Source organism: Anolis sagrei, chromosome 2 (genome assembly GCF_037176765.1).
Source record: "Anolis sagrei isolate rAnoSag1 chromosome 2, rAnoSag1.mat, whole genome shotgun sequence".
NCBI classification, from domain to species: Eukaryota; Metazoa; Chordata; class Lepidosauria; order Squamata; family Dactyloidae; genus Anolis; species Anolis sagrei.
Genome location: NC_090022.1, coordinates 133,562,358 through 133,584,675, shown reverse-complemented (window position 1 = coordinate 133,584,675; position 22,318 = coordinate 133,562,358). Strand labels below are relative to the sequence as shown.

Genomic DNA, 22,318 nt, shown 5'->3' with positions numbered 1-22,318 from the left:
GGATTTAATTTTAAAATGTAAGTAATGCTCATTTAATCAATTATCAAAAGAAGGACATCAGTTCATGACTTAAGTAAAGGCTATTGCTAAACATAAACCAACAGGGGTCATAGAGAAAATCAGTAGCACTAGTTGAATATTATCCACACTCTTGGAGGGCAACCAGTGGTTCTCAACCTGGGTCCCCAGATATCCTCCCAGAAATCGCAGCCAGTTTACCAGCTGTTAGGATTTCTGGGAGTTGAAGGCCAAAAATATCAGGACCCCAGGTTGAGAATCACTGCATTATATGTAAATGTTTTTTAGAAATGACAAGTTTTCACACACAATATTGTTATTATTATATTTATTTATACCCAGCTTTATTAACATAAAAGCATTAGTATACAATTTAAAATATACAAATATACAAACATTAAAACAGAATTAAACACAAACAGCACTAAAAATGTATTGTCGAAGGCTTTCATGGCCGGAATCGCTGGGTTGTTGTAATTTTTTTCGGGCTGTATGGTCATGGTCTAGAGGCATTCTCTCCTGACGTTTCGCCTGCATCTATAGCAAGCATCCTCAGAGGTAGTGAGGATGCTTGCCATAGATGCAGGCGAAACATCAGGAAGAAGATCCAACAAGAAGATCCGACCAGTCCATACTTCAGGAAATAAAGCCTGACTGCTCATTGGAGGGAAGGATAGTAGAGGCCAAGATGAAGTATTTTGGCCACATCATAAGAAGAAAGAAAAGCTTAGAAAAGATAATGATGCTGGGGAAAATGGAAGGAAAAAGGAAGAGGGGCCAACCAAGGGCAAGATGGATGGATGGCATTCTTGAAGTGACTGGCTTGACCTTGAAGGGGGTGGTGACGGCTGACAGGGAGCTCTGGCGTGGGCTGGCCCATGAGGTCATGAAGAGTCAGAAGCGACTGAACAAATGAAAAACAACAAAAAAATTCCACGCTATGGGTGCATCTAAACCAGGGGTCCTCAAACTTTTTAAACAGGGGGCCAGGACACAGTCCCTCAAACTGTTTGAGGGCCGGATTATGATTTGGAAAAAAATAATGAATTCCTATGTTCAGTGCAATTATTGTAGTGCAAAAAACACTTAAAAACAATACAATAATTAAAATGTTGAACAATTTTAACACATATAAACTTATTAGTGTATGGGAAGTGTGGGCCTGCTTTTGGCTGATGAGATAGGGTTGTTGTTGTGTGCTTTCAAGTCATTTCAGACTTAGGTTGACTCTGAGCAAGGGCCGGGTAAATGACCTTGAAGGGTCATATCTGCCTCCCGGGCCTTAGTTTGGGGACCCCTGATCTAAACTGTAGAATGAATGCTTTAACTGCCATAGCTCAGTGCGATGGGAGGAGCCCCTGGTGGTGCAATGGGTTAAACCCTTGTGCCAATAGGACTGCTGAACGGAAGGTCTACGGTTTGAATCTGAGGATCAGGGTGAGCTCCCGCCTGACAGCTCCAGCTTCCCATGCAGGAAGGATGGTAAAAACGTATTGTCGAAAGCTTTCATGGCCAGAATCACTGGGTTGTTGTAGGTAGAACTACCTCTGAGGATGCTTGCCATAGATGCAGGTGAAAGGTCAGAAAAGAATGCCTCTAGACCATGGCCATATAGCCTGAAAAAACCTACAAAAACCCGATAGTAAAAACATCAAAACATCTGGGCGTCCCCTGGGCGATGTCCTTGCAGATGGCGAATTCTCTCACACCAGAACCGACTTGCAGACATGAAGAAAAAAATACTATGGGATTCTGGGAGTTGTAGTTTGACAAGGTCTTTAGCCTTTTCTGCCAAAGAGTGCTGCATAATATGGTTCTATAGAACAGGCCTGGGCTGTTAGGAATTGTGGGAGTTGAAGTCCAAAACACCCGGAGGGCCCAAGTTTGCCCAGGCCTGTTCTATAGTATGAAGGGTAAACAAATGTGGGCGAGAGACGTCACGTGACCAAAGGGACGTCCGACGTGCCCTCTTCAAATATGGCGCCAGGGGGTTCGGGATAGGACGCCAAGTTCTTCCCGGCCAACCAGGCGACGCTCTGCCCTGCTCAAAGATGGCGGGCGGTGACACGTCAAGGGGAGGGCAGAGGGGACGGTTCCGGGTGGCGAAAGGCGAGGGCTTCGGCGCGATGGCGGCGGCGGGAAGGGAGGAGGCGGCGGCGGCGGCGGCGATGGCCTGCCTGAAGCGGGGCGGTCCGGGGGCGGCGGAGTCGCTGTTCGAGGCGCACACGGCGGCGGAGCTGCGGGCGGTGGAGCGGCGCCTGCGCGCGGGCATCGAGGGGAAGCGCGAGGAGCTGCGGCAGATGGTGGGCGAGCGCTACCGGGACCTCATCGAGGCGGCAGACACCATCGCGGAGATGCGGCTCAGCGCACAGCGCCTCCTGGAGGCCGTGAGGGGATTGCAGCGCCAGCAGCAGCAGCAGAGGCAGGACGGCGCCAAGGGGAGGAGGGCGGCCCCGCCAACAGCGCCCCCTGCCGCCCAGGTGCGTTGCGGCATCTCTCTCTGTCTCTCTTTCTGGGGGAAGCTACAGCTCTCATGATGCCTTAGTGGTCAAAGGGATGTCAGGCAGCATTAATGTACAGTGTGAATCAGGCATGGACAAACTTTAGCCCTCCAGGGGTTTTGGACTTCAATTCCCACAATTCTTGGTGGTGCAGTGGGTTAAACTGCTGAACTGAGCTGCTGAACTTCCTGACTGGAATACTCTGTTCAACTCTGGGCACCACAGTTGAAGGGAGATGTCCACAAGCTGGAATGTGTCCAGAGGAGGGCGACTGAAGGGTCTGGTGAACAAGCCCTATGAGGAAGGGCTTAAAGAGCTGGCCATGTTTAGCCTGCAGAAGGCTGAGAGGAGACATGATGGCCGTGTATAAATATGTGAGGGGAAGTCATAGGGAGGAGGGAGCAAGCTTGTTTTCTGCTGCCCTGGATAAGGGCGGCCAAAGGAAGGTCAAAGTTTATCCCTGCCTGATTCACACCTGGAGGGCCAAAGTTTGCCCATGCCTGATTCACACTGTACTAGGGCATGGAACAATGGCGTCAAACTACAGGAAAGGAGATTCCATCTGAACATCAGGAAGAACTTCCTGACTGAGAGCTGTTCAGCAGGAGAACTTTCTGCCCTGGAGTGTGGTAAAGGCTCCTTCTCTAGAGGCTTTTAAGCAGAGGCTGGATGGCCAACTGTCAGGCGTGCTTTGAATGCAATTTTCCTCCTTCTTGACAGGGCGTTGGACTAGATGGCCCACAAGGTCTCTTCCAACTCTGAGATTCTATGATTCGAATCCGGAGAGTGGTGTGAGCTCCTGCTGTTAGGCCCAGCTTCTGCCAACCTAGCAGTTCGAAAACATGAAGTAGATCAATAGGTACTACTCCGGCGGGATAGTAATGGCACTCCACGCAGTCATGCTGGCCACATGTCCATCTACGGACAACACCAGCTCTTCAGCTTAGAAATTGAGATTAACACCAACCCACAGAGTTGGACGCAACTAGACTTAATGCCAGGGGAAACCTTTACCTAAGTCCATACTTCAGGAAATAAAGCCTGACTGCTCATTGGAGGGAAAGATATTAGAGGCCAAGATGAAGTACTTTGGCCACATCATGAGAAGACAGGAAAGCTTAGAGAAGACAATGATGCTGGGGAAAATGGAAGGAAAAAGGAAGAGGGGCCGACCAAGGGCAAGATGGATGGCATCCTTGAAGTGACTGGCTTGACCTTGAAGGAGCTGGGAGTGGTGACGGCCGACAGGGAGCTTTGGGGTGGGCTGGGCCATGAGGTCACTAAGAGTCGGAAGTGACTGAACGAACAAACAACAACAAAGTATTGTGGGAATTGAATTTCAAAATACCTGAAGGCCTAAAGTTTGCCCGTGCCTGGTGACCACCTTCCACCTCGATGTTATCAGACTACCGTATATTCCGGGGTACAAGACGACTTTCTAAGCCAGGAAAATCATCTCAAAAGTGGGGAGTCGTCTTGTACCTGGGTATAAAGTTCGTTGGATCATTTCTCCCTCGTCTCCCTCGCCCTTGGCATCCCCACGTGGTGGAGCCTGAAAAAGAGGAGGGTGGAGAGAGGGAAGGAGGGGGTGAGGAGGAGGAGTGGCAGGCTTTGCTACCAAGCCGGCAGCGTGGTAGCCTACTGGGCTGTCTTCACCCTCGCCAGCATTGAGTTGGCTCCGCCACTGCCTCCCCGCTCCGGTTTTGGCTTCATGCTTGCATTGGTCAGCAGGATCTTCACAGGTGTCCCATGTTTCTTCAGTCGCAGGAGAAGTTCTATTGCTTGGCAGCACAGATCCAGCTCCTGCTGCAGATTCCTGAGAAAATCTGGAGTGCCATGGAGTCCTGCCAGTACCTGTATGCTACCCAGTTGTACCTGCTGTGCTGCCACCTCCATGGGCTCCTGCAGTTGGATTCTTCTGGCACCCGCTACAGCCCAATTTTGGCGCGCTTCCCTATCCTTGCACGACAAGTAGCAGCAGCCAGCCACTTTCGGTAAGTAACCCACTTATGCTCTGTCTGTCTGTCTCTTTCTCTGTCTTTGATTATTGCTTCCTTTATTGCCTTATTGTCTTTTCAATGCACCTTCCTGTTGCAAGATCTCAGTGTGGTAACAAAGAAGTAAAATTATGGGAAATATCCCTCCTCACTCCCAACAAGCCCAGAATTCATAAATGCTATGCTAACACCAAGCATAGATGTTCAGTTTTTATCCTTCAGAATTGTAAAGAATTTCTGATAGGAATGTATGTTGAAACTTGAAAAACCACCAGTGATTTATGTGTGTGTGTTAAGGGTGTGAACACGTCTACATAGATTCTTTGGCCGTCGTTTGTTCAGGCAATTGAAGCTTTATAACTTGGAAGTCAAATTAGGTCCTTTGTTCTTTTGCATACAAGGAAGTGGATTAGTCACAAAGAGCATTTGAGATATTTTTGAGCTGGCAGTAAAAACATAAAACACATGATGTGTTTCATCCCATATTTTGCTTTCTGTATAGAAAACTGATTTTTAAAACTTGCTGGCAATTGGGTAGGTGTTTTTTTTTCCCCCATGTCAGGAGCAACTTGAGAAACTGCAAGCTGCTTCTCGTGTGAGAGAATTGGCTGTCTGCAAGGAGGTTGCCCAGGGGACACCTGGATGTTTATCACCCTGTGGAAAGCTTCTCTTATGTCCCCGCATGGGGAGCAGGAGCTGACAGACATAGGCCACGCCTCTCCCCCCGATTTGAACTGCCGACCTTTTGGCCAGCAGTCCTGCTGGCACAAGGGTTTAACCCATTGCACCACTGGGGGCTCCCTTGAGTAGGTAGCCTAGTAGTATCTAAGGTAAGAGAGGGGTTCTGAAGATTCCCATTGACAGTGCTTGTCTTTCCCAAAAGTTGGAAAACCCGGTTTGGAAGGTCTGTTATTCCTCTTTTCACATTTCTAAGTAATGCTTCCTTTCCATGTTAAGCAGAACAGATCATTGGCTCTACTGCTCTGATTGTTGCTCTGCATTCAGACTCCCAGATTACTTGAATTATCATTAATAGTTGTGGCAGGTCTTTCTCTTTGCGTATTCTTGGAGAGTGTGACAGACATCATTCCCCAATGCCCTGATTTGCAGCATTTCAGAAATTCTTTGGTTGAAGTATGCCAAGTCTTTTGAGGGTGGTATTGTCAGGTATGCAAGCCTGCTTTTCCTTCTCAGTGTTACATGGTTTCAAATGATGATCCTCTTTCTCCCTGAGCTTTGCTCTGAAGTTTAAAATCCTTTGTCAGAACTCTTGACCACGTCTCATATATTCCCAATCAGGTCGACTATTCTACAGGAGAGTAAGTCCCTGCTAAAATCCCAGACTGTTCAGGATCAAGGAGTAGCAGAGGCCTTGTGCGCAGCCATGCTTCTTGAGGATAGTTCTCCACGCCAGGCTCTTGCAGATTTTCTGCTGGCCAGGAAGTCTGCGATCCAGCAGCTTCTGAATCAGCCTCATCACGGTCAGTACAACTGCATGGTGCAGACACAGCACAATCTTTCTCCTTCTCTAAGCCATATAAAGGTCTTTCATCTTGACAGCCAGGTTTTTTTTTAATATTTTGAGTGGTGGGCTGGGAGACCTTGGTTCTCCACTCAGCCATTGAAATGCACTGGACTTCTCACTTCTGTTGAATGAGAGGACAGCAATGAAAAAAAAATCCTCTGAATAAGTATTGCCAAGGAAACCCTGTTATAGGTTTTCCTTATGATTATTGTCAGAAATGACTTGAAGACATGCACACACACACCCATCTATCATGAATATACTACTGCTTTGCTTCTTAGCTGTCTAATGAGAATATGTATATGGCTTCAATTACTTGTTGACTAAACTTTTTTTTAAATGAACACAGATGCTGGCATAAAAGCGCAAGTCTGCTCCTTGGTGGATCTCCTAGCCACAACGTTGTTTCAGGCTCATGCCCTCTTCTATACACTGCCAGAAGGAACACCAGCAGATCCATCTCTTCCCTGTGGTTTGCTTTTTTCAACTTTGGAGACCATCACAAGTCAGCACCCAACAGGTGAATCATGGGGCCCGTGGGGGTTTCTTGTTTGCTTTGAGCAGAGCTTTCCAAACTGTGTATTGTGACACATTAGTGTGTCAGCTCCAGAGTGTAATAATAACAATAAACTTTATTTATATTCCACTACCATCTCACAAAAGGGACTTGGGTGGCTTACACTGCAGTTCAGTATATAACATAAACAATATATGAGTATGAAACAATATTGCTTAAAGAATTGTAAATGACTATCAACACATAAAATAAAATAACACAGTTTAAAAAACAGAAACATCTGTAGTTTAAACTAGCTGCCATCAATTCAAACTAAAGTGCCAGAGTGTCAACCTCATATTATTATTTATTTATTTATTTATTAATGCACTTGTATACCGCTAATATCTCAGCCTAAATCGGCGACTCATTGCGGTTTACAACATTTAAAAAACAATATTCAGTTAAAAGCATAAAACACATATACAGTACAAATTATTGGGCCACCAATAACAATCCTATGCATCTCATAACTGGAATCGTAATCCAAAATTCATCGTCCGTGTATAACCAATCCTTAGTCATCACAATTCGTTACAACGGATTAACCGAATGCTTGTTTAAACATCCATGTCTTCAATCTTTTCCGAAACACCATCAGCGAAGGGGCTGATCATACCTCTATGGGGAGGGTGTTCCAAAGCCGGGGGGCCACCACAGAAAAGGCCCTATCTCTCGTCCCCGCCAGCCGAGCTTGAGAAGCAGGCGGGATCGAGAGCAGGGTCTCCCCGGAAGATCTCAAACTCCTGGTGGGTTCATAGGCAGAGATGCAGTCAGATAGGTAGCTTGGGCCGGAACCGTTTAGGGCTTTAAAGGCCAACGCCAGCACTTTGAATTCAGCCCGGTAGCAGATCGGTAGCCAGTGGAGTTGGCGCAACAGGGGGGTTGTATGCTCCCTGCGCTCCGCTCCTGTTAAAATCATGGCTGCCGAGCGTTGGACTAGTTGGAGCTTCCGAGTTGTCTTCAAAGGCAACCCCACGTAGAGAGCGTTGCAGTAGTCTAAACGGGATGTAACCAGAGCGTGGACTACCGTGGCCAAGTCAGACTTCCCAAGGTATGGGCGCAGCTGGCGCACAAGCTTTAGCTGTGCAAATGCTCCCCTGGTCACCGCCGAAACCTGGGGTTCCAGGCTCAGCGATGAGTCCAGGATCACACCCAAGCTGCGAACCTGCATCTTCAGGGGGAGTGTGGCCCCATCCAACACAGGCTCCATCCAACATATGGGCCCATTTCACCCTTAAAAAATCCTATTTTTTAAAATACTAGCTGTCCCCTGCCACGCGTTGCTGTGGCCCAGTCTGGTGATCTGAAAAATAAAGTAATGGTTTCTAATATATGTAACGTCTTAATGCTTGTGGGTAAACAGTATTCCTTGTTGTTTCTTTGTCAGTGTTGATGTGGATATTGTCTGGTTTGCCTACTCTGGAACAAGCAACATATAATTGTCCTTCTTTAGGGGTCCCTTTCAAATCTAGGATATTATATCTCTCTCTCTGTGTGAATCATATCTATCTATCTATCTATCTATCTATCTATATATATGGCTGGATGGCTCTTTGTCAGCAGGACTTTGATTACGTTTTCTTGGATTGGATTAAGTATTTTCTGTTGGTCATGGGGATTCTGGGTGGGAAGTTTGCCCCGATTCTGTCGTTTGTGGGGTTCAGAAATTTATTTATTTATTTATTTGGAGTGCTTCTACCCCACCCTTCTCAACCCCCTAGGGGGGACTCAGGGCGGCTTACAAAAAAGGCACAATTTGATGCCCAACAATTCACAAAGTACAATATACAATTTACAATTTATCATCAACAATTGTCAGTAGTTAAAAATCACATCAATACAATAACAGTAATAAAATCATCCTGTGGCCAATGTTCGCCGATTTATAATTCCATAATCCATCCAGCATTGTCATTGTCCTTTCCTGCTCTGGTCATCCTTGTCTTTGTCCATCTGCCAGCTTACCCAAAGGCCTGGTCCCATATCCAGGTTTTTAACTTCCTCCTGAAGGAGAGGAGGGTTGTTGATGCCCTAATTTCCCTGGGGAGTGCATTCCACAGGCGAGGGGCCACCACCGAGAAGGCCCTGTCCCTCGTCCCCACCAGCCTCACTTGTGATAAAGGTGGGGCCGAGAGCAGGGCCTCCCCAGAAGATCTTAAACTCCGAGGTGGGACGTAGAAGGAGATACGTTCAGACAGGTATGCTGGGCCGGAGCCGTAAAGGGTTGTAGGCTCTTTGGTTGTAGGTGAACTGTGAATCCCAGTGACTAAAACTCCCAAATGTCAAGGTCTATTTCCCCCAAACTCCATCTGTGCTCATATTTGGGCATATTGAGTGCTTGTGCTAAGTTTGGTCCAGATCCATTATTGTTTGAGTCCACAGTGCTGTTTGGATGTTGGTGAACTGCAACCCCCAAACCCTTCCAGTATTTTCTGTTGGTCATGGGAGTTCTGTGTGCCAAGTTTGGTTCAATTCCATCGTTCGTGGAGTTCAGAATGCTATTTGATTGTAGGTGAACTATAAATCCCAGCAACTACAACTCCCAAATGACAAAATCATAATTTTTTGAGTGACCAGAGCATGCATATATACATACATACATATATATATATATATATATATATATATATATATATATATATATATTGGCCTTGTTGTATTGTTACTGTTATTGTTTTCTGCTTAACTGTTTTTAATTTGCTTTAGGTATTGTATTGTTGTTTTGTGTTTTGGGGCTTCGGCCTGTGTAAGCCGCATCGAATCCTTCGGGAGATGCTAGCGGGGTACAAATAAAGTAATAATAATAATAATATTAATAATAATAATAATAGATAGATAGATAGATAGATAGATAGATAGATAGATGAAAAGCTTTCCTTGAAATATATTGTTTCTCCATACATTTCATTATTACAATTTATTTCTGTGTCTGTATCTCTAATAAGGAGTTGGTTTAACCTTTGGTTTGTTAGTAAAACTGAATTACTGGGTAGTGAAACGATGTATATCCAAAAAGTGTGAAATGGTGACTTAGAGATTCATTTGATCCTCAGTGGCCAAATATCTGTCTTTTCTCCACAATTCTCCAAGGTAAAGGCATCACAGTTTTGAATGAAGAAAGCAAGTTGAGCAGCTCCTTCAAACACTTGCCATCTTCTGTCACAGAATTCCAGCCAGCACTCAGGACTTTGGCACATCCCATTAGCCAGGATTACCTAAAAGACACCCTCCAGAAATGGATCAATGTGTGAGTCTGTAAAGAACTTAGCTGGCTAGAGGCATTTTCCTTTGTGGCCAAGTTGAAAAGCACATTGTATCTTTGATAATGTGAAAATGATTGTGTTTGGCGTCGGAGAAGGATCGTAGAGAAAGAGAAAGAGATGAAAAGATCGGGATTTTAGCTTTTCACATTTACAGCCAGTCCCCAAGTTATGAACAAGATATGTAGGTTTGTTCTTAAGTTGAATTTATACATAAGTTAACTCAGGCCAAAAATATATGCTTTAGCTTTGGATGGCATAGGGAAGGGTTAACACTCCTGTGCTGTTTGCTTTGCTTTCTGTGCCCTTGTTCAGAAGATTTCACATCACTTTCTGTCCCTATAATAATTGGATTTTGAAAAATGTGGCTTGTTGTGGAAACAAGGATTGGTTATAAAACTTCACTTGAGACCCCTTTTTCCCATGTTAACTCTTTTAGGGGTAAATTTTCCTTCCTAGAGATAGATTCCTCTCACTATCTGCTGTCTCACTCCTGTTCTTAACTGTGAATTGTTTATAAGTCAGATGCTTGTAACTCGGGGACTGTCTGTATACTGTCCTTCATCACATATTGGACAAAAAAGTAAACAATCTAAAAATACCACATAAAAATGATAAAACATAAAGTTATAAAATGCTACCATGGTTTATGATTAGTTAAATGATATACTACTAGAGATAACACTAGTTAAGGCCAGAACACATACTTGTGTTGTAGAAGCAGTCATTAGCGGAGGGTTTTTTTACTGTGAGATTGCCACCACATAGGCCTGTTTTATGACTTCTGGCAAGCATACCTTCTCTCTATACAGCCAGTTCCCTTCACCTGATCAAAGCAATCTCACAGTGATCTTAAGGAAGAAGCTGCTCCTTCTGCTATTCCTTTGCTAATGGTTTATCACTTCTAAAGGACACCCAGAAGAAGAGGTGGGCCACTACAGTTTGAAACCGCTACCATTCCATGCCCAAATGGAGCTCCACACAAAACACATTGCAGTTGTCCATCCCTGAAATTAGTGGTGCTTGACTCACCATAGTAAGGTTTAATCTAACTGGATAAAGCTAGCAAAGCTAGTAATACTCTTGAGAACTATTACTAGGCTTCTGGTAATAAAGATGAAAGAAAGGACATGCCCACCAAATTTCAGAGGGAGCCATGCATCCACCCACTCACTGGCTTGTGTTTATTTCAGCTGCAATGAAGATATCGTATCTGGGATCACAAGCCTGCTGGTGTATGTGAAAAGCCTGAAAGGTTTGGCTGGGATCCGTGATGCTGTATGGGAGCTGCTCACTAGTGAGTCCATGAGTCAAAACTGGGAAACAGTATGTCGCCGTCTTCTTGACAAGCCCCTCTCTCTCTGGGAAGATCTGTTACGGCAACTCTTCTTGAACAGGTTACAGGTAAGATTGTAATTCATCTTGGCTAGGTAGGCCACCAGATTCAGCCAAATGTCCAGTACCAAAAAATGGCTCTTTGGTGGACAATAGCCTTTTCTGTGTAGACCTAACTAGAGTTGTTGGAGATGGACTAAAAGTTTTTCTTTAGTTCTTGAATAATTACTACAGGAAAGAAATGTCCATCATTTGAGGGCTGCCATCTGGTCTTCATTATTAATAACACAATGCTAAGGCAATCTACATTGAACCCAGCTCTTGTTTTTTTTTTATTTTCCTATTGCTTTCTCATATGTCCATAATTCACTCTGAATGTTTCCCATTTGTGCATGTCCTCCATACTTCATGTACTTCTTTGCCTACTTTCCAGAGGCAGGAATATTCTTGGCTACCAATTCTAGTCTAGAGACATTTGAGACTAAATATGGAGATTGTTTCCAAAAACTGCCAAATCCAAAAGAAATAGAAAAATAAGTTATAAGTGTCAGCATATTGTTAGCCAGGAATAGAATATTATGTACAGATACTACTACTACTACTACTACTAATAATAATAATAATAATAATAATAATAATAATAACAATAATAACAACAACAACAACATAAAACAATAAAAACTGACAAAATCACAATCTGTCAACTGCAAAAGGTGACCTTACTTGGATCATTCGAAAATACTTCACACAGTCCTAAGCGCTTGGGAAGTGTTTGACTAATGATTTTGTGATAGGAAATCCAGCATATATATCTTGTTTGCTGTGTCATACTGTGTTTTTGTGTCAGTAAAATATAAAACTTTATTTATATTCTGCCCTATTTCCCCGAAGGGACTCAGGGTGGATTCCAGTTACAAAAAGGCAAACATTCAATGTCTGAATACGACAACTAATACACACACAATAGCAAAAATAATAACCCAACATATAAAACATTATAACTTAACATCTAAAATTAAGATAAGACATAACCTATCAAATAAATTATATCAATATAGAACAAAGCATTAAACAAAAGCATCAATTTCCCAGAGCCAACATAATTAATTGGGGGTACATAAGTTGCTTATTACCAAAGATGTTAACTGGGCTAACTGAGTAAACAAAATGTGTCAAATCACTTCAGTATAGGGTGTGGAAAATTGCATTCTATAACAAAAGAATGTGAATCCTCAGCACATTTTTTTATTATGTAAAATTTGTTCAGGTGAAGTGGTACCTTTTGGAAACAAACTCCACAAATACCACCTAGAAGTTCCAGTTTCTGTAAAGCCATGCATTTTCTATCATGGCTTAAAACCATTCTTTGAGCTCTGCTTGGAACCATAAACAGTTGTGTAATGATCTTTTCATCTCTCTTCCCCCCCCACCCCCGCTTCCCAGACACTGACAGAGGAAGGATTTGATGACATCTCCAGCAGCTCCAGAGAGCTCCTTGTTCAGGCTGTACAGGAGCTTGAGACTAAATTTGACGCTTCTGCTCCCAACAAGAGCATCCTCTTTGAACATAACATGGCTTCCTTCTTATGGTCAGAGAATCCTAATGACTTGCCACCTGATGCTGCTTGGATCAGTGTGGGGAACCGCAGCCAGTTCGCCAAGAGTGGATTGTCCATGAAGGCTCAGGCCCACAGCCCTGGAGTCCAGAGCTTCTGCAGTGCTTTGGATTCCAAACTCAAGGCCAAACTGGACGATCTTCTCTCTTACCTGCCTACGGATTCCCCTTCATCTAAGGACATTCAGCAGATCCAATCCAGGAACTCTGCCTTTGACAGATTTGCTGATGCAGGGACGGTGGAGGAGTTGTTGCGCAGCCACTGTATCCGCTGTGTGGATCATGTGCTGGATTGTGTTCGGGGAGAGCTGTGCCGTGCTCAGAAAGTGCTCCAGGGGTGTAAAGATGCTTTGCACAACCCCCAGATTAACACTGTCCTTTTCATGGCACGGCTCTGTCGGTCGTTAGGGGAGCTGTGTCCACACTTGAAGCAGTGCATCCTGGGGAAATCAGGCTGCCCAGACAATGTGACCAGAGACCCCTGGCCTCTGAAAAAGGCGGGGAAAGGGAAGACTCAGGAAGTGAACCCTATCAAGTCAAAATGGCAAGAACTGAAGGAACGGCTGCTGCAGAATAGCCTGGCCGCCTATCAGATCTGGAGCATCACTGTTGCAAAAGTGAGTGTCCTTCATGTGGAGCGGGCACAATATTTCAGAATCTTTGCTACTACACATTTGAAATCTGCAAGAGATAATAGAAGGCAAAAATGCTGGGAATTAGTTTTTGTCCCATAGGTAAAGGTAAAGGTTTCCTGTTAAGTCTAGTCATGTCTAACTCTGGGGGTGGTGCTCATCTCCATTTCTAAGCTAAAGAGCCGGCATTGTCCGTAGACGTCTCCAAGGTCATTTGGCTGATGTGACTTCATGGAGCGCTGTTAGCTTCCTGCAGAAGTGGCATCTATTGATCTACTCACATTTGCATGTTTTCGAACTGCTAGGTTGGCAGAAGCTGGGCCTAACAGAGGGAACTCACCCTGCTCCCCACATTTGAACCACTCAACTTCCAGTCAGCAAGTTCAGCAGCTCAGCAGTTTAACCCGCTGTGCCACTGGTGGCCCATAAGGTCTTGCATACTCACAGAATGTCGCTAAGAGCTTTGCTTTTAGTCCTCAAGGCATCAGTCTGATACAGTAGCATAGGCCAGAGCTGAAGTTAAAGCTGCTTGTACCTAATTCTTCTATAATTCTTCCATACCTCCTACTAACATGTTAAGGCCAAAAGGTTGCACTACAAGAGTATAATATTTCATTAATAAAATAAAATAAACAGTTTCAAATGGAAGTGTTTGAAGCAGTTAGGCTATGATCTCCATACAGCAAATTACAATTCTGAGAAATTTTTTAATTGAAAAGTTGCATGGTGACTATATACAGTTGCTTTATGATTGTATAAGCCAGCAGAACCAGTCTGGCTCTAACTCTTGTTTGTGTTTAGATCCTGGTCCAGAGTTTTGCACAGTCGCTGCTAAAGGATGAACCTGGGTCCATTCTGGCAACTGCCACCAACTGGGAGGAGATTGAAATTGAGGAAGAGACTGAAACTGGAAGCAGTGTAAAGTCCAAGATACGGCTACCTGTCCAGGTAGGATAGAAGGGGGGAAGTAGTATAAGGATGGCCATGAGAAATAGTTGTTTTGAAAAGTATTTTTTCTAGGAAGTAGGAAACGGATACCAAAATAGGCCAATAACTTCCCAGCATTGTTGAGCCTTGGCCCACATTTTCCCAGTGCCAATCTTGTGAGGAATGCAGAATCACAAAGTGAACACTATGGCCTGATAGCCATTTTCCTCCCACCAAATTTATTTCCAGTGAGGAAGAAGGTTAGCTAGTAGAATCCAGTGCCTGGCTCAGATGGACTGGAAGTATATCTTGTAGAGTTTGTTTCCGAAGGGTACCAAATCCATCTGAACAAATTTTACAGGAATTGGAAAAAAAATCTGAGGATATAAATTTTTTTTGCTATAAAATGCAATTTTCCAAACCCTGTGGAGAAGTGATTTGATAGGTTTTGATAGTTTTGACCTATACATAACATTCTAGCCTACAATGTTTTGACACCTATAACTCATTTTTCACTGGAGGGGATTTAGTACCTTTTGGATTCAAACTCCACATATGCTTCAGTGTGTGTGTTTTCCCATCCCTTTCCAAAGACCTTTTCCATGTCTTTGTTTAAAACAGCTTTTAAAGTGATATTTATACAAATTGAGATTTGTCTAGTATGCTTAGTACCAAATTATGCATATTTTTACTACGGAATATTAGCCAGTTGCTTGTAAAATTTGACACAGGTTTGGATTTGCGATAGCAGCTATAAATATGCAGTGTTACACATTGTACTCATGATCCTTGTGTATTCAATAGTGTAGGAAATATGTAGTGATCATCAGAATCCCCCAGCCTTGATTGATGGGGCAGCAACTGCTGCAGACAGCTCCTATTGATCAGGATACAGCAGACAGATGTTTCCACCCCTCTCCTGCAAGCAGCCTCCACTGCATCAGTCGGGAACAGACATCACAATCCTGTATCCTCTTTTACTTAGCATAGCTTTACATATATTTAGCTAAATAACAGAGGGGCTGACAAACTCTCTTAGTGAATTGTGAATAGGTGCATTTGGATACTGGAAAAAGTGTCTGTTTTGCATTCAATGTACAGTATGCATCAGGCAGTTTGCTGGCTCTGCTATGTAGTAACAGTAGTGCTTTACTAGATACACACATTACAAAACTGTCTAGCTCTAATTCCCACATAAGTTAAGTCCAGGCCCTCAATATATGGGAAAGCATAACTCCCATACAGGACTCTGGCCAGAATCCCTGGAGTAGAGAAAGGAGGATATTACTCTGCTGGATCTCAATCAACAGGAGGACATACCCATCACTCACAGGAGCTGCTTCCTGGGTAATCGTAGGAGATGCTACTTAATTCAGTACTGAATGTATTATACCAGCCTTTATTTATAGCAGTGTTTCTCAAACTGTGCTCCTCTAGGTGTTTTGGACTTCAGCTCCCAGAAATCCCAGCCACCTTACCAGATGTTAGGAATTGTGGGAGCTGAAGTCCAAAACATCTGGAAGAGCAGTTTGAAGAACACTGATTTATAGTATTTCTTTATATATAGCTTGTGGGCAGTGTCACTGTCAAATGCATGAACAATCTCTTCTCAAAAAATAACATTTCAACTGTTCTGCTTTTTCACAGCCATCGTGGTGTGTTCAGTCCCTTCTCTTCAGCCTGTGCCAAGAGGTCAATCGAGTCGGAGGTCACACTCTTCCCAAGGTCACCTTGCAAGAATTGTTGAAGACTTGTATGACTGAAGTATTAGCTGGTTATGAAAAGCTCTCTGAAGTGAAACAGGAAAAGGTGTGTGTGTCTTGGATGAACTACTATACGTTATTGGATGAGGTTATTTTTCATACTCCAACCCCAAAAATGTGTTTGAAAATCAGAAAGTAAGAAAGGCAAAAGTTACTGAGGACAAAATGTGATCGGACCCTAGCTCTCTTCGCATAAGCCAGTGCCTTCTTCAGTACAACCAGAGCACACTCTAGTAAAGCCCTGTGCTCAAGTGCAAGCTGTGCCTCCTATGTTTGAATTGTATATTGGTGCTAACAACGTGCCCTTTGCAAAGCATTAAAATACATATGCCACTATAAGCAAGGATTACTCTTCACACATCCCTATGTTCAGGGCACATTTTCTAGCTCATCCCCATATGAAGTGAGCAGAGTGGATCCTAAATAGGGCTGCTCAGTTGTGGATATAGCTGCCAGACTGCTCAATGGCCTCAGACTTTGAATTAGATCTACTGAATCTATCGCCCATGTGCCAGTCTGTCTCTAAGGGCTTCCAGATTTCACAGTCTTGCCCCTGTCACCCCTCGCTGATCACCATTGTACTTTTGTTGCTTTTGATTTTTTTTGGAAAATGTCTGTGTGCATGAATTTGTTTAAATATGAAGATTGGTGCACAACGACCAACAGACACACAGAAAGGTTTTGATCCAAAGGCATGATTGTGGCATGTATGTATTTTCTTGGGGTGGTTGCCATGTTGGTCCTGGTTGTTAGTTCCATGTAGAGTGGATCCACTAAATCAGCAAAATGTACAAGGCTCTATGCTAGTCGGGGTGAGAGTAGATTTCGGTCATTGCAGAAACATACATTTGACCAGCTACATAACCTAATGAAACAAGCATTAGATGTATAAAATCTCCATGACCCATTACTCTGCATCCATGATGATACTCTTGGTACTAAACACAACATCTAGGTTAAAGATGTCCACTTGTGTTCTTCATTTTGCTAGAATATAATCTCCATCCCTCGTTTTTTATGCTGGCAAGGGTTGGCAGGAGTTGCACACCAACATCTGAAGAACCACACTTCTCTGCTCATAATTCAGATTAAAGAGACTATTTATTTAATTTTTTCTTTTTAAAAGATGCGGCAATCAGCAAATCAAATATTTTCTTATGCGCAAGGCTTTCATTTTCCTTCCATTTTCTCTTTGCAGAAGGAAGGAACGTTACCCATGACTCAGAACAGAGCTTTGCAACTCTTATATGATCTTCGGTATCTGAATATAGTTTTGACGGCCAAGAGCGAAGATATGAAAAGCAGCAGAAACAAACAAGATTCCAGGTACAGTGCTCAGGCAAGCTTCAAAACTTTGGTGTTCTTTGGGTTTTGGTCTCTCTGTCCTTTGATGGCATGTCATCAACCACTAGGTATTAGAGTTGGGCATGAAATCCCCGTTTTTCAAAATTGTCTTTGGCCGTTTCAGCCAACTGCACAACACAGGCTCCCCTGCTATTTTTTTCCAGCCGCAGCAGACCGTACTCTGTCCTGTGCATACCTGGCTCTTACTGATTTATCCTTTTTTGCCAGCCCTGACTGCAATCATAGATGTGTAGTAGAAGTGGATGAGGTTTAAGATTTACGTGTGATAAATTATGACAAAGTGAATACTGCCCATGTAGTTTTCCACTACATGAGATTTTGATGTAGCTTAGTTCCTCACATTGGGCAGTTTGAACAGGGGCATAAGGAGGCAAGCCTGGATGAAAAATGGTCCTTCCCCTCACCCCTAACCTTTACTATTTGCAACTAGAGTAACCTTTCTAGTCACTTGGAAGAAGCCTTGGTTTGTAGCAGATGATAAGTAGCAAGACCTCCTTATGTGTAAACTTTATGCACAGCGGTCTGTAAACAATTAATTCACTCAGAATTGCGTGTAATTCATTGTGCTATCCTCATATACAAGTTAAATAATAATACTGCTTGTATTTGCCCATTTGTACATGAAAGTCATGCCAGTGCTTCCGAAAGTATGAAAACTACAGTAAATTGAAGAGGAGGTTACATCAAGGGTGCCTTGATGAGAACAGATGTTAGAAGACATTTTCTTTATTGTATGAGGAACATTTTATTGTTTAATTCCGGATACTATGTTTTCTAAAAATTCCATTTCACATTGGTTGAAAACTATTCAAATTTCTGCTACTTGTATTTTCATTTAATCTTTTTTGGAATAATTTCTTCTACTTTCTGGGGAATTAAATTTCATCCATGGGACTAGTGTGAAATTCTCTGTTCCTCAGTGTGTTTCTTTTGGAATGGACATTATCAACAAGATTGTTTCTTATTTCATTTCAGGATTGAGAAGCACACAGACTTTCTGGAGAGTTATATAGATCCTTTTGACTTGGATGTATTTACTCCACACTTGAACAGCAACCTTAATCGTCTCGTGCAGCGAACCTCTGTAAGCGATCCTTTTGACACAAGATATAATAAGTATTGCAAAACATGGTTAGCTACTCTAAACCAAGCCTTACTGGCTCCAAAAGCATTGCAGTGACATAATATTTTGTAGGACAGGATGGTCACTGAAAATAAACAATTGTTATAGCATATACATGGTGCAACACACTTCATTCCCAAATCATTAACAAGATAGATATAAAAGCAACTGCACTTTAATTTTATAGTGTTTCTTAACTTCTTTAGCATTCTCTAGAATTAGTAGCTGCACCCTTAAATCTTGAAACATAGCTCTATGATAGTGTCCTATTAATTTTCAACACAACTTTCTTCAGCTGCAGCCCACTGAACCTGACCATTTTCTCACTGTTGGATGAGCAGAGAGAACAGTAGATAAGTTATTTTCTTACAGTTGTGTGAAAATCAATGACAGCATCTGCAGAGACCTCCAGAGGTCCTTGCAGTTGCCTGCCGTTGTGTGTCCAGATAAAGGAAAATAACTTGTTTGTTTCACCAGCCACCAGCTAGGTTTTTGTTTTTTTGGAGGGGTGGAGTTGTGTAAGATATTTAGGTCACTGTTTGTGGAGAAATTCGACCTCCCCAACACCCAAAGAAAGGACTTGCAACAGAGTTGGGACTTATACCACTGTGATTCTTTGACAGGATCCCAGCCAATATTTCTCTCTTTAATAGTTATAAATAAGAATAAGACCGTATGGGCAACCATATAAACCATGACGTATCACACTCCTTAACCAGAGAAGCACTGGCTTTAATCAGCTGTAATAGTTATAGAGCATCCTTACATTCTTGTATGTTTCCTGTGATGTCTTCAAATCTAAAAACCATGTTTATAATTGAGTGAATTCTTTGCATTTGAAATCTCTTGTCCTAAAAACAAGTTGACTCTCTTCTTTGATCTAGGTTTTGTTTGGCTTATTAATGGGATCAGAGAATCAGTACAGCAGCCGAAGCAGTACTTTAACGTCTCAGGAACTGCATAACATCCTACCTCTTGCATCTTCTCAGATCAGGTAAGTCACTAGAGATGTAACCAATCCAAAGTACTCCTCAGATGCAAATCACCTTTAAATGATTTTTTTTCTTTTAAAGATTTGGACTGTTACCACTCAGTATGTCAAGCTCTCGCGCGACTAAGTCAGTTCTGAGAAACAGTGAACATAAACCTCAGGTTGGTTCCTTTCTTCTCACTCATCTATTCCTATTATTCCTGGCTCTTAAGGGATATTAACGTTTACTAAATGCAAAGGGGGCGGTTAAAATTAGGTAACCATACCGCAACAATAGAAAACCAGGACTAGTACATTTGCATACCTCTAAGAAGGTGAAAACTGACTTACTAAGTATTAACTTGGAATAGGACAGAAATTACTGGCAAAAATTATCTTATTAATACAGATGTAAACCGCTGTATAATTAATTTTGGTTTATTTTAGGAGTGGTAAGAATGTCAAAGGACTGCCTGCCTAACTCTGTCTTGTACCCTTCATTCTAGTATGATGCAGACGAATAACCCCTGAAGAACATTGTTGGGGTATTAAAGCTTGTGTGAACTGAGTGGCTTCTTCTCTTTTGTAGGCTGATCATTTACGCTTGCATCAGTAGAAAGCTATTGCTCTGACACAAATGTATTCTATATGCCATAGAATTTGAAAGCTGTCAAAGTTATCTTGTGATCTGAGAAAGTGAATGTGTTAGCAACTGACCAAAAAATCTGATTTTTTTCTTCTGTGTTGCTGTGAAACTATTGCTCCCTGCAAAATGTTAGAGTTGGTTGGACACAAAGGAAGGTTTTCTATGGGATGGTGGCTTTACTTGCTTGCTGTTTATTTTGCGATTATGCTAGAGTGTCACTTTGTCCTGTGTGTGCTTTCAGAAAGCTCTTTAAAGCCCTCCTGTAAAACTTACCTATGCATGTCTATACAGCAACAGCAGTCTTCTCTTTTATGGCTGCAGTGTGTGTGCATATAGCATACATTACCTGCGTGTCTCATGTATATATATTTTTAGATGACAGGAACACAGAACTAATATGATAGCTTTTACTGATTATCTCAGTGTTCATTGTGCTATAAATCAGGAAAAAAATCTCTGTTCCTGTTTCGATATTAAGAAGGTGCTGGACCCCAGTGACAGGAACAGAACTGCCCAACTAATCCTTCCAAGCTGAAAGCTTTTGCATTTTTTAACTTTAGAGAAAAAGAAACAATTTAACTGCATGGCTTTAAAATTTGGCAATTTATGCCCAGCATTGCATTTTCTGTAGTTCTTTCTTTTCTTCCTCCCTTTCTCTCATATACCTTGTCCTCTCTTTGCTTTCTTTTCTTGTTCTCTTGCTTTCCCTCATAAACCCTCATCCCTCTTCTTTCTTCCCTCTTCTTTTGCCCCTTTCCCCCTCCTTTCTCATCTTTTAATTCCTTCCTTCGCCATACTGTTTTCCCTTCCTTCCCTTCCTTTTCCCTTTCTTCTCAATCTCCCCTTCTTTTCTTCTTTCCTTCCATTACTTTCTTCCAATTTCCTTTCTTTGTCACCGTTTTCCTTCTTTCATTCCCCACGTTCCTCCTCTTCGTTTTGTCCTTTTCTTCCTTCCTTCATCTTAGTTCTTCTTTCTTCCCTCCATCTCTCCTTCACATCTCCCATCCCTTCTTTTCCTTATTATTCTCCTGCCCCTCCCCCTTATACATCTTCCCCACCTTTTCTCCTCTGCTCTCTTTTCCCTTTCTTCTTCACTTCCTTTTCCTGGCGGGCTCCCATTGATGGTACATATCTTGTGGGGTCAAAGCTAGAACTTTGTGGGTTCTAGTTGCTAGTGTCTTCCAAGTCAAAATGGCCACAGCAAAGAGCCTGCAAGGGCCTTCAGCCAGGCCATGTAGGTACACAGCAGGGGCCAGCCAGGGAGTAGGCCACTAAGCTGGCTCAGGCCAAGGGAAATGATCAGGCTGCTTCGACCTGGGCCAAGTGTAGCGGCCACATTGTCATAGTACCCATGCCAGCCTTTGTAGCCTTCAAACTTTAGACACATGAGAGTGGGCCACATCACCTGGCAGCAGCTAATCAGCTTTGCTTACTTTCTTTCTATCATCTATGCTTTAAAAGGAGTGATTTTTTAGTCAAAACTACACCAACACTTTAAGTTGGGTAAGGAAGGGTTTGTTTAGCAAGTTTGGTCCAAATAGAGTCATTACCAATCAGGCCACTCCACTTACATGGACGCAGTATGGGTGGGGATTTATTCAATGAGCTTTGGGATAAGGGAAGTAGTCTGGATGCTTCCCCATTCTCCAAAGCATATTTGCATGCATTGGCCTTCCACCTGGGAGTCCTTTTTTTGAGCCAGCATATATAAACACCCCGTTCTTCTGTGTTCTCTGTAAAGTATTTAGGGAAACAAAGGCACCCCCTCATCTCCTGCAAATATTGACCAGTGAGAGCTGTAATTGTAGACTTCTCTGTCTGGCTTCAAGCAGTTACTAGATATCTTGCTCAGAGTTGCAAAGCTTAGATTTTATTAGGAAGGGGGTCACTAACTTTTTTTTTTGTTCTTGTTAGCAGACTCCAACTACTGCCTTTATGAGAGAAGAGACCTTTCGCCCTGGTTCCCTATTCAAGCAGCTTGCAGCAGAGGAAGAAGACACAGCAACACCATCTTTGTTTAAACTTGGCTGGCTTTCAAGCATGACTAAATGATGAGCCAATAAAATATGAACTCTTGTATTC

General features: G+C 42.8%; 1 protein-coding gene across 4 annotated transcripts; it reads left to right on the top strand.

Annotated features, from left to right (window-relative positions):
• Positions 1-2,054: 2,054 nt before the first annotated feature.
• COG1 (component of oligomeric golgi complex 1) lies at positions 2,055-22,315 on the top strand. 4 transcript variants are annotated; one of them, XM_060764232.2, is made up of 15 exons: positions 2,074-2,498; positions 4,281-4,513; positions 5,816-5,997; positions 6,391-6,561; positions 9,691-9,847; positions 11,054-11,264; positions 12,639-13,427; positions 14,244-14,390; positions 16,017-16,178; positions 17,331-17,458; positions 18,473-18,581; positions 19,505-19,614; positions 19,694-19,772; positions 20,097-20,135; positions 22,154-22,315. In XM_060764232.2, the coding sequence occupies exons 1-14, from the start codon at positions 2,145-2,147 to the stop codon at positions 20,112-20,114; spliced, it is 2,850 nt and encodes a 949-aa protein (XP_060620215.2). In that variant the 5' UTR covers positions 2,074-2,144; the 3' UTR covers positions 20,115-20,135; positions 22,154-22,315. The 4 variants fall into 4 exon arrangements, with proteins under 4 accessions (XP_060620214.2, XP_060620215.2, XP_060620216.2 ...); XM_060764233.2 differs by having other exon boundaries at positions 22,151-22,315; XM_060764231.2 differs by lacking the exon at positions 20,097-20,135 and having other exon boundaries at positions 2,055-2,498.
• Positions 22,316-22,318: the final 3 nt, after the last annotated feature.

Bases quoted from the DNA above. Each gene is read 5' to 3' on its own strand.
- COG1 (XM_060764231.2), top strand. From the start codon at position 2,070: ATGGCGGGCGGTGACACGTCAAGGGGAGGGCAGAGGGGACGGTTCCGG. The intron at 4,514-5,815 runs GTAAGTAACCCA...ATTCCCAATCAG, and splicing joins GCAGCAGCCAGCCACTTTCG to GTCGACTATTCTACAGGAGA. The intron at 18,582-19,504 runs GTAAGCGATCCT...TCTTTGATCTAG, and splicing joins GTCTCGTGCAGCGAACCTCT to GTTTTGTTTGGCTTATTAAT.